This window comes from Ochotona princeps, chromosome 17 (genome assembly GCF_030435755.1).
Source record: "Ochotona princeps isolate mOchPri1 chromosome 17, mOchPri1.hap1, whole genome shotgun sequence".
NCBI lineage: Eukaryota > Metazoa > Chordata > Mammalia > Lagomorpha > Ochotonidae > Ochotona > Ochotona princeps.
This window is the reverse complement of record NC_080848.1, coordinates 11893343-11905572: the sequence shown is the minus strand read 5'-3', so window position 1 is coordinate 11905572 and position 12230 is coordinate 11893343. Positions and strand designations below refer to the sequence as shown.

At 42.5% G+C, this 12230-nt stretch overlaps 1 protein-coding gene across 6 annotated transcripts in view; it reads left to right on the top strand.

The window, feature by feature from the left end:
* Positions 1-12230, top strand: part of TANC2 (tetratricopeptide repeat, ankyrin repeat and coiled-coil containing 2) — a 305743-nt gene that overhangs the window by 278328 nt on the left and 15185 nt on the right. For all 6 annotated transcript variants that reach the window (XM_058675315.1, XM_058675310.1, XM_058675313.1 and 3 more), the window contains 3 exons: positions 2723-2908; positions 5091-5184; positions 11256-11389. In XM_058675315.1, the coding sequence (XP_058531298.1) occupies positions 2723-2908; positions 5091-5184; positions 11256-11389 (414 nt within the window). The remainder of the gene's footprint in view (positions 1-2722; positions 2909-5090; positions 5185-11255; positions 11390-12230) is intronic.

Here is a 12230-nt window from a genome sequence, read left to right as displayed (position 1 = left end):
CCGCTGACAGTTATACCCGGGTGCCTCTCCAGTACCTTCTAGTTAACGTTCTGAAATCACTCATCATCTTGATCCTGTAACTACTGCCTCCCCCTGGCTTTTTAAGATCTGCTAATATAACCCCCACTTTTCTCAAAACTAATCTGTGGTGATTCCTTCTTTTTTCCCCTTTGTGAATTCATTATTTATCTATATAGTCAAATCTTTTCAATTTCATCCTCCAAATAGCTTTTGTCTCCATTATAACTAGTACCATTATCCTGGTCATTCTTAGTATTTTCTTGTGTAACAAACCCTTTTCTCAGATTCTAGTCTTATGTATTTACCACATCCTTTCCTTAATTTTTTTAAGCCTCTTATTTTTAAATTCTAGATTTTCTGAAAAACATTGCAAAAATAGTACAGAGATCTCATATTTGTTACCCTCCATCCAGCTTCTCTTAATGTTATCAGCATAAGTAACCATAGTCTTATAATAAAAAACCAGAAAATATGGCTATAATATTTTTTATTTGAGGGACAGAGTCCCATCCACTAGCTTACTCCCTAAATGCCTGCAGCTGCCATGGCTGGGCCAGGTGAAAGCCAGTTCTCATATGGGTGCTGATTTGGGTTCCAGATGCTCCACTTCCCTTCTAGCTCTCTGCTTGTGGCCTGGGAAAGCAGCAGAGGACAACCCAAAGCCTTGGGACCCTGCACCCACATGGGAGACCTGAGGGAGGTTCCTGGCTCCTGGCTTCAGAAGGGCTCAGCTCCAGCCATAGCAGCCACCTGGCAAGTAAGCCAGCAGATGGAGGATCTTTCTCTTGTCTCTCCTCTTTCTATAGATCTCACTTCCCAAGAAAAAGAAATAAAATCTTTTTTTTTTTTTAATTGAAACAACCAAAATCCCATATCAGAGTAGTGGGGTTTGAGTCCCAACTCCACTTCCAATTTCAGCTTCCTTCTAAAGCATACCTAGGAGACAACAACAGAGACTGCAGTGCCTGGTCCCTGCCACCCTGTGGAAAGCCTAAGCTGAGTGTCCAACTCCTAGCTCAGCCAGGCCCAGCCCCAGCTATTGCAGGCAACTGGGGAGTGTACCACCAGATAGAATATCTTTCTGTATCTCTATCTCTCTGCCATCCAAGTAATAAAAATACATGTATAAAAAGAAGTAAAATAAAACACTTGAGGTACATAGTGTCTACATGTCTTTAAAAAAAAAAGTTGTTTTGAAAGATGGAGTGACAGAAAGGGAAAGGCACAGAGGAAAAAGAGAATTTCCACCTGTTGCTTAACTCCCCAGATGTCTATGAGACCACAAGCTAGGAATTCTGTTTAGGTCTGCTGAGGGTGATAGGTACTTAGTCTGTCATCTGCTGCCCCCTGGGTACATTAGAAGGAGGCCAGATCAGAAGCACTGAATAACAAGACTCAGATCTGGCATGCTGATTGGAACACACAGCCCAGGTGAAGGCTAAGCTCACTGTGCCACCAACACTTGCCCTGATGTCTTCCTGAGGGTGATACCAGCTGACCGAGCAGTGTCTTCCCATTTTTTCAACTCTGAAGTTAATTGTTTTCCGTTGTTAATTCAGAAATATCTTTTAGGAAGATAATTTGTGATTAGGCAGATAGGTAACTTGTTTCTCATCCTACTCTTATGCACTAGAGTCTTGATTTAATAATTACTACTGTGATGTTTGCCTGATGGTGAGTTTCTGTGTCCATCATTCATTCAGGGCAGGAATTAATTTTCCTTTCTCTACAATGTTATATTTTTATTTTCCCTCGGACATTTACTGTACGCTCTCGTGAGGCAGGCTTTTGTCACGTTGGCATATCCTCTTCCCCTCCCTTATTCAAGAGTCCTTGAGAAAATCATCTGTGTGTCAGGGCCTTACCTTTTTCACTGTGTGCAATGCCTTGTACCTACCAGGCACAGCGCACCTGGGTTATGTGGTTTATTGGGCAGAAGCAGCGTCGTTAGGGGAGCCAAAAGTAACTGAATGTTTCCAGTGCTCCAAGAGACACATAATCACACGTAGTAGAGAAAGCTACTTCATTTGCTGAAACTTGGGACTAAGGACTTCCTAGTAGTTGATCTAATTACACCTCTTTAAACATAAATGTGTAGCGAACACTTAAATTGTAAAAACTGCTCTTAGAGTTTAGTCGAGCCTTAAGCTACAAGTGCCATAGTCGTTTTGTTCAGATCTTTGAGATACTTCCCTCCTGTTGAAAAGAGGAAGTCATCCTTGCCAAAGCTTGGTGGTCAAGCGAGGTATTCATGATGTGTTTAGTTCCTTGGAAGACAAAAAAATAGAGCTTCAAAATTTTTTCTACCTTTTCATGATTTCAAAGACTTTTGTGTGTGTGCCAACAGAGCTACAAGCACAATCTTGCTCTAGAAAGAACTATTTGAGTACAAAGGAGAATGTTCCTCAGAACGGCAAAGCTGAGACAGAGGCTTCTGGTTTTTATTTTCCTTTTAATGTGAAACAAAAGCCTGACTTTCCTTTCTAGAGAGAAGAAATCTTTCCAGAGGATCATCTAACAGAACTGTGTCTCGGGAATGAGCCAGCCTGAGAAGACAGTATCGTCTGAATTTGCTAAGAGACTGGTTCAGGGGCAGGAAAAGATGAGTTTAATAGTCTGAACATCTGCAGTGGGCTGAGCAATAGACTGGGAGCACAGGCGCACATCTTGGCTCAAGTCAGTTCTTTGTCCTCTCCCCTAGGTGGATCACTTGGATAAGAACGGGCAGTGTGCTTTGGTCCATGCTGCACTCCGAGGTCATCTGGAGGTTGTCAAGTTTCTAATTCAATGTGACTGGACAATGGCTGGACAGCAGCAAGGAGTGTTTAAGAAAAGCCATGCCATTCAGCAAGCCCTCATTGCTGCAGCCAGCATGGGTTACACTGAGGTAAGAACATGATGAGATTGTTTCTTCCCCTAAGATACGTGTTGAAGACTCTAAGAAGCCTGAAGAAAAATTAGCAGCAGAATTAATGCAAATTTTTATCACTACTCTGAGGAATAAGGAAATTAAAATCGGTTGAACACTGGACTACTCAAATATCAAGATACCTGGAATTATGGACATCAACACGAGAGTTGAAAAGAACCTTGGAAATTGTCTGATCTAGTTCTTTTCCATACTTCTACCCCTGTTTAACAGTGCCTCAGAAGGATTAATTATTGACCTGTGTTCATGTATTTAGACAGTGTAGAACAGGAAGAGCACATATTTAGAATTTCAGAAAGCATTTGGCCCAGCTGTTAACAACACCGGGCCTCCATTCCGGTGGGTTAAGCAAGTTAAGCCGCCTCCTGGGATGCCCACATTCCGTAGTGACGCACCACAGTTCACTTCCAGCTCCACTTCCAACCCAGATTCCTGTGATGAACCTGGAAAACAGCAGGAAAGCTTAAGCACTTGAGTCCCTGCTACCCAGATGGGAGACTCAGATCAAATCAGACTCAGAGCTAAACAGGTCCTGGATTTGGCCTGTCCCAGTCACAGCTGTGGCAGGCATTTGGGGAGTGAATTGTTGAATGAAAGATCTCTTTGTTTCTGTTTCTCTCCCTCTCTGTTGCTTTGTCTTCCAAATAAATAAATAAACCTTAAACAAACAAACAAAAAAAGGTATCTGCATCCCATGTTAGAGTGCCTGAGTTTGGTACCCAACTTCCTGCTCATACAGATGCTGGGAAGCAGTCACAATGGCTCAGGGAGTGAGTTCCTGCCACACACGCAGGAAACCTGGACTGAGTTCCCAGCTCTCAGCTTTAGCCCTGGCCCAGTCCCAGCCGTTGTGGGCATTTGGGTAGTCCATCTGTAGATAGGAACTTCCTCTTTCTTTTTCACTTTCTCTCCCTCCCCCATTCCTCCCCTCTCCCCATCTCCTTCCTTTCACTCCCCTCCCTTTCTCTCTCCTTTGCTCGCCTCTACTTAAAAATTAAAAAAGAGAGAGACTCTCCAATGAGAGTTTGTTCTTTCTCCAATGATTTTACTGCCACTAAATCTGAGGCTTGACCCACTGTTCAACTAATTCTCATCATACTATTCCCTAAACTGAAACTCCTGAGCACAGACTTTTGGCCTAGTGGTTAAGGTACCAGGATTCAGGACAAGCTCATCTGACCCCAGCTTCCTGATAATGTGGAGCCTGGGAGGCGACAGGGATTCCTCAAGGGTCTGGGTTCCTGCTACCCGTGTGGAAGTGCCAGCTCCCAGCACTGGCTCCAAGCAGCGGCTGGTGTCAGCACTGTGAGTGAAACAGTAGATGGGAACTAACCTACTAACTCTCACTCTCTCTCTCTCTCTCTCTCTCTCTCTCTCTCTCTCTCTCTCCCCAACCCTGTTTTCTCTGTTTCTCCCTGACTCTTGTATCAAAAAAAAGGGGGGAGGGGAGGAATAATTGGTGTACTCTGAAGAAATACAGGTCCTCAGTGTTCCCCAGGTTTATTTTCTGTGGTCTTTATGTTGGGAAGATGAGGGATTGTTTCTTTAACTTAAATATGGGGACTAAGTAATACTTAAATATGTATTTATTTGAAAGGCAGAGCAACAGAAAGGGGGAAAGAAGAGCGAGAGAGAAAAGGAGAGAAAGAGAGAGAGAGAATCTTCCAAGCACTAGTTGCTCCTCAAGTAGCTATAACAACCAGAACTGGGCCAGGCTGAAGCCAGGAACCAGGAACTCCATCCAAGTTTCCCAAATGGGTGGCAGTGGCTCAAGGACTTGGAGAATCTTCTGTGGCCTCCTCAGACACATTGCAAGAAAGCTGGTTCCAAAGCAGAGCAGCCAGATTTCAAACGTACACTCCAGTGTGGAATGCTGGTGTAGTAAGTGGCACCTAACCTGCCCCACCTCAGTGCCAGCCCCAGAATCTGCAATTGTTTAAGGTCACAGGCTATGTCAGTGAATTGCGTGCCTGAGATAGGATAAGGGGACATCAGGGCAACACTGAGTTGTTTTGCCAGGTCAGTTCTGATTCCCTTTTGTGTGCAAGAGGTCATCCAGGTGTCCCCCGGACCTCGCAGTCCAGAGTCAGTGGTGTAGATTTCCACTTGGATTTTGAGCTGACATGCCTTCTTGTTTCAGATTGTCTCCTACCTACTTGATCTTCCAGAGAAAGATGAAGAGGAAGTGGAACGAGCCCAGATTAACAGCTTTGACAGTCTCTGGGGAGAGACAGGTACGTCGCTTTCATGGGTGTTGCTCTCTTCCTGTGAACATGTTGTGCTCGTGTGAACTGTGTCTCACAGGCTCCATTTTCTCTGGCTTGCATGTGGCATTCTGCTGTCCTACGTCTCCTGCTGAAGAATGACTCAGTGTAGATAAAACATCAGTTCCCCTTTCAGTCCTCTTTCCTATACCATCAGTATTGGAGTCAAACAAAATTTCCCCCACTTCATTTCCAAATATTTTTAGAAGACTGGAAGTTTCCTTGCAACTTGCCACACCAGAACAGAAAGTAATTGTGGCCTTTCTCTTTTTTTTTTAAGTTTCTTGGTTGTATTTAGGGAATAGGTATTTCTCTCAGAATAGGTATTTCATCATAAAAACTGTTCACCTGCAATTGTAAACCAGCAGATGGCATTTTTATCCAAACCTCTGGCTTGACCAAGTACTACTGTGTGTGGTTTCTAACAAGTGAAGCTGAAACAGTATGAATAAAGCTGCTGTCTGGACGCACAATGGAGCTACCGCCCTGCTTGTTCCTCTTGGTCTGTAGCAAAGCAATATGTTTGTGGTTTGGTTCTCACCCCACACAGCCCCACCACCAGGAGCTCTTCCTCCTGGCCTTTGCAGGAAATCATTGTGGTCTTTCCTCCAAGTCTAAACTGGAGCATCTGGAGAAACATTAGGAACCTTTGATGTACTTTTGTGATGCCAAGGCAATGAAAGCAGTAGAAAAACCACAGATAACCTGTCATATGTGCCAGTACATAGAAGTAAACCAGTATCAAGGTGGCTAATTTATAGAGAGAATATGTTACCAAATAAGGAAGACACACATTTTGGTTAGGTAGTTGTTGGGTAGTTGTTAGAGTGTTGTTAATAAGTCTCTTGAACTCATTTAATGTGTATAATAACCTGTTCAGTTGTGATGCTTCTTCCCCTGACAAAATATTACCTAGGTTTCATGACTGTTGTAAAATCATGTGAAATGATCCACAAGTTGGGAATGTGCTTTGCAAACAATCTCTCGCTGTGTAAGAGCCAACGGGAGCAGATGCCAGGCAGCTGCAGCTTAAGAGCCCGTGACAGATTGAAGGGGAATGTGCAGCTAGAGCACTGCTCCCGGGGGGAGGGGGGGGAGAAGCTCCAGGCCGGGGCAGCGGCCTTGCTGGAGCATGCGTGTGTGTCCTGCGGTGCGGGAGGCACATCTCAGCCCTCCTCAGCACAGTGTTGCCCTGGCACCCCACTGACCCCTTGTTGCCAAGGCCATGGAGATGTAACTACCAAGGACAGTACAAACCAGTCATGGCCCGCTGGTAATACTGGATGAAAATTATAAGACTGAAAGCCATGTGCTGACTCATCCTGTCGTTAAACTTCAAAGATATTAACTGTTCAAAAATGAGCTAACAGAAGACTTTTTAATCTGTGTGAATTCCTTACTAGAGTAAAACTTCATGCTCTTATGGTTTTGAAAGTAGTTCATGCTTTAAAGTGCACTACAAATTTGTATATTAATTTACATACATACAGATCGTATCTCAAGATTTTAACATTCAGAATTTCAAGTCTGTTTATAATCAGAATTCTGTTATGTCTAACTTGCCTTTAACTACAGTAAATTTAGTATTAAAAGCATAAAATGATGCTTAAATATATGAGTTAGAATGAAATGTATTTGCAATACAACTTCCAGATCTGAAAAAATTTTGATTTTGGAAAAACAAATCTAGAAAATAAAGATTGTCTTTGCTGTGTAAAAATGATCAAATGATCTTACAACTCATCATGAGTATAGGACAGGCTTTGAATTACTGTTCCACCTGTAGAGAAGTTCACTAAACATATACATATATAAAACATATATAATTATATATAATATATATACATATATATATATTCCATTCTCATTTCTAGCACATAATCATTTACTGTTTGTAATAACCCATTGGTTTATGATGTTTCCTCCCATTAGGAAATCTGATGTGTATTTTGGCGTATACTGGTACAATTGGTCTGTGACCTTCGGCTACCTGGTAATGGTAACCTATCTGCAACTCTGACCTAAACAACATCATTTTTACCCAAGGAAAATGCAGGAGTTGCAATGTTTCCAACTGTCTCTTTCACTTACTGTGTCACATCTTTGACACCAGTAACAGTAAGAAGCTATGTAACCATTATTTGTGTGCCACTACAAACACAAAGACAGCATCTTAACTGCGGGTTGGAATGTCCTCATCCCACAGCAGGGTACCAGTTGCAGTCCCAGCTCATCTGCTTCTGATCCAGTTTCCTGCTAATGTATCTTGAAGGCAACAGATAATGACTCAAGGGTTTGGATCCCTTCCTCCCACATGGGAGACCCAGATGGAGTCCCATGTTCCTGACTTTGACCTGGCCCGACCTTGGCTGTTTGGCAGGCATTTGGGGAAGGAGCCAAAAATGAAGGTCGATCTTGCTACCTCAACTCTTGTTCTGTCTCTCTCTCTTTCAAATAGATGAAAAGAAAATAAATAAATAAAAACAGTATAAAACAGGTTTGATGTTAAAGAAAAACTCTCATTAGAAAGAACTTCTATCAATTAAGTTGATATAATTCTTTATCACATCAATTGTGAAATACCTCCTGATTTCAGAGATGTTAAAATGTAGGGGGAAATTAATCTTAGAATCACTAAATACATTATAGCATATAATGAAAACAGTGAGACATCCTGGATTTCACATCCTGGATTTTCTAAGAACAAGTCACTAGAACATACTGGTTGGTCTGTTCTCCTTTAGCAGCCTTCTTGTTCTTCAGCATCTTCCCTCATCCAGCCTTCACCATCTGTCTGAGTGACACCTCTCATGCCATTGGGCTTGCATAGACTTCTCATGGAGCCACACATGGAAGAAACACAAAGAAGGTGACAGCATTGTTCAACACTTCCTTCCTTCCCTTCTGTTGTGGGTGCAGACCAAGACCAGCGTTAAAAGCTTCTAGCAGATCTGGAGTCCAGGCCTTGAAATACACGGCCCAGAAGAAGCCCAAAATCACAGAATGGGCTGTGTTGCTTAAACCTGCCTTCATCTTTCTTTACCCGTCTGTGGCAACTGCCTCCTATCTTCTCATCCTTGCCTTTAGCCTCACTCTTTCGTGATTCATGTCCCAGACTTCTCCCAAAGGAATCTTTTTAAGGCGTAATATATCCATGTCACTTTTCTGGTTGTTGATCTGCATTCACCACTTGCAGAATTAAGTTCTTTCCTGTACCATAAAAGTGTCTACTTTGATGTGTATTACCAATAATTCCAGTAACAATGAACATGTTGGTTCCCACTTCATTGCCTTTTCATACACTCCCCTTTGCTTATACACTGCCCCAACCCCTGGCATGCCTCTGCAAAAGTCTCCTGTTTAATCTTTGGGCAGCTAGCTCAAATTTTCGTGGTTTCCCGGAACCCTTCTCAGATACCTCTTCCTCTGTGCCACCTCCAAACCTGGGCATAATGTCTCCTATTCTTGTGCTTATCACACTGTATGATGTGTTTGTCGGATTTTCTTTCTCAACCATATGTTCCTTGAGACAGAGACAGTGTCTTAACAAATAGCTCAAGAAGTGCCTAATTGATATTGCTTTGGATAGCAGCGATTGGTTTCTGTCTCCGCAGCTACCTTCCCTGTCTGATTTATATGACATATCTGTGTTGTATTCTTTAAAGTTGAAAATAGAATCATTTGCTTCTCTGCATTCTGCTTGGTGTCAGCATCCCATCCAAGCAGACTTTGGCTGTTTCCCCAACTCGGAGCTGTCTCCTGTCTGCCTCTTCAAACTCCTCAGATGTTTTCCTTTGGAAAAAGATCACTTAACGTCTCAGATGCCGACAAGCCAGGGAGCAAATTCTGTTACTGGTTTCTTAGGAGGAGATTTGGCTCCTAACTGCTGTGTTTGGTCTAAGAATCAATTTGTTATTTTTACAGAACTGGCTTTACTGTAATCTCTTTTTCAAAGAGTTCTAAAAGTTTTTGATAAGATTCATATAAAATCTAATCAAAGCTGCTCTTTTTTAAAAAAAGCCAAGATTCCATTTTACATAATATGAGCTTCTAAGATAAAACTGGCCAGGCGTTTTAATGACTGAGTCCAGTTATCAGCTGAAAGTTGCTGCCAAATGACATCATCATCTAAACAGGATGAAACACAGAAAAGAGCTGAATGGAACACTCCCTTTCATGTAAATGTGTTTTCCAGTGGATAGAAGTGAACCAACCAGAGCAGTGTAACTGTTAGAGTGGCCAGTGTAGCTTTCCACATGGGCACTATTGTAAAACTCACTTATATTTCTGTGAAACTGGTGTCATTAATAAAAGGCAGAATTCAGAAATACTGTCTGTGCTATTTGTGAAAAACAGTGCATTTGGTCTCCACGTAGGGAGGTTTGCTGTATCACCCAAAACTACTTTGCATGAGATCAGAACATAGGACTTAGAAATTCCCCGTATGGTTTGTCTCATGAAACAAGATGATTCTTGTAGTTCCTAGGGAGTCCATCCCAGTCAACTTCTTAAATTACTCTTAGGTCCTGACCCTAGGGTTAACTAGCAAGTTGTTTCTATTGGGAAAGAGAGAAGTGACTTGGATTTGAAGAACAAGAGATGAAACTTAAAGAGGCTCTAAGTCATTGTAGTCATTAACATCTGGATTCTTCATTCAGGGCTTACAGATGGCCTTAACCTCAGATAGGGCTGGACAGCTGCCCTCCTGTGAGAAGTTGACACAGATGCCAGGATCAACAGTTTCAACATAAAAATTGAAAATAAGTGCACATGAGGCAAGCTGTAGATAAGCCTGGGCCAAGCGTGCAGAAGTCTTCTAAATCAGCACATGCTCCTTCAGAAGTTCTTCTGATGTCTAGGGAAGGAAAAGGTTACTTGAAGATTTGTCTCTATGGAGATTAGTATTCTCTCTTCTCCTCCTCCTCCTTCACTCCCTCCTTCCTTCCCTCCCTGCTACTCTACCTTTTAAATAAATGCACATTTTTTAATTGTCAATTTATGATTTGTCATTGAAATAAGAAACAGAAATAAAGAAGAACCTGCTATTTACAATGTTAATTTTCCAAGTCAATTTGGAAAAAAAATTGTTTTTCTCTATCTTTCTTTAAAAAGAAGGTATTTAGCCTAGCTATTTAAAACACATCAAAATGCTGGAGTTTATTCCTGTATCAGACTCCTGACGCCAGCATCCTGCACGAGGAAACCCTTGGAGGCAGCAAACATGGCTCAAGTAATTGGATCCCTGGCACTCACATAGGAGGCCTGGAGTGTGTGTGGTCCCAGCCAAGTCCTGGCCACTGCAAACATTTAAGGAGTGAACCAGTAAATAGAAGAGTTCTTTTTTCTCCTTCCTCTCCGTGTGTGTGTGTCTCAGATAAACACATCAGAGTATCTGATTTCAAATCCCAGCTCTGCTGGTTCCAGTTTCCTGCTAATGCACACCTCAGAGGCAACAGGTGACAGCAACTTGATTGAGTCCCTGCTACTCACATGGGAGACCTGGATGACCCAGTCCTGGCTGGTTTGGGCATTGGGGGAGTAAATCTCACTCTTTTTCCATCTTTCAAATAAAGTGAAAATTAATTTTTTAAAATTATAAATGAAAACTGGCCCAAGGCCCTTACACTCCAGTTCCTGACTTGAATTGACTGGGTTTGAGAAATCAAGAGTAGAAGCTGGTCCCAGCTGATTCTAAAGGAGATCTTTCTGGCTTTCAGGGCTTCTCTCACACTCAGACTAACAAGTGTGTGGTCAGCAGAGGTACAAAATGGCCAAGTCAGTCAGCATAGGAAAGATGAAACAGAGTTTGGTCAAAAATGACTTTTCACACGATGTATTCTGATAGTGGTCCCCAAATATTATGAGCTCATTTACATGTTTTATAAATTGTTTTTCTTTTGAAGTTCCTTCATAGAAAAATGCCTGTTTTTGGAGGTAAAGTGGCAATTACATTAGTTAAACACAGATACCATGTCATGCTGAACATTGAGATTGGAGAAGACAAGAACCACTTATCCTTAGTCTTCATTCTCTGCCCCCAGCCCTGACAGCAGCAGCCGGAAGGGGCAAACTGGAGGTGTGCCGTCTGCTGTTGGAACAAGGGGCAGCAGTGGCCCAGCCGAACCGCCGAGGGGCAGTGCCTCTGTTCAGTACTGTTCGCCAAGGCCACTGGCAGGTAAACAAGTAGCTACTGCTAATTCCTCAGATGGGAACAAGTTCTAGGTAGGAACTTGTGATGCAAACAAAATGATTACCAGCAAACTTGGGGTTACCGATAGTCAGTGAGTATGAGGACCATGCACCTTTGTTATTAAACATTGAAAAAAAGTTAACATTTAAATCCATCATCATAGTCCAGATTGACTGACTGCCTTTGTCCTGCTCTTGGGGTAGTCTCCCCTTCCTCCCTGTCTCAGAGAACCCATCTGTCCATTGGAAGCATGGCTTCTCTGCAGATCCTGCTAACCTCACCAGCAGGTGTCTCAAAGAAATGTGCAAGCCCTAATTACATCATTTTTTCCAGATGTTTGGACACTAGATAAGTGTTAATGTATGTACTTGAGATGGAGAATCAAGCATGCTGACATGAGTACAAAAAAGGCTGTAGGAGCCAAACACTGCTAAGCAGTTGTTAGTAGCAGCTTAGTGTGTTCAGTTCAGCTATAAATGTTCACTGCTACACGTAGGCTGGAACCCCTAGAGGAAAATGAAATAGCAGCGATGGAGGTAATGACTTCTGATAGAGCTTCCATTACGGGATTGTTTAATCTACCTCATGGCTTGTTATCTCAGTTTGTTTTTGTTTTTGTTTCTGTTTTTTTAATTTAGTGGCTCAGTTGGATGTTAGTTGAATCTTCTCATATGGTTATCCCTAAGAGACTTCAAGATTAAGTCACACAGTACCGGGATTGTACTTGTGCTGGTGAGGGTGCGGGGCGGAGGGGGGCGGGGAGTGCATAGAAGAAAGCTACTTAGGTTGCTCACCTGTACAGCAGTTAAGAGTTCACGCACCGTGC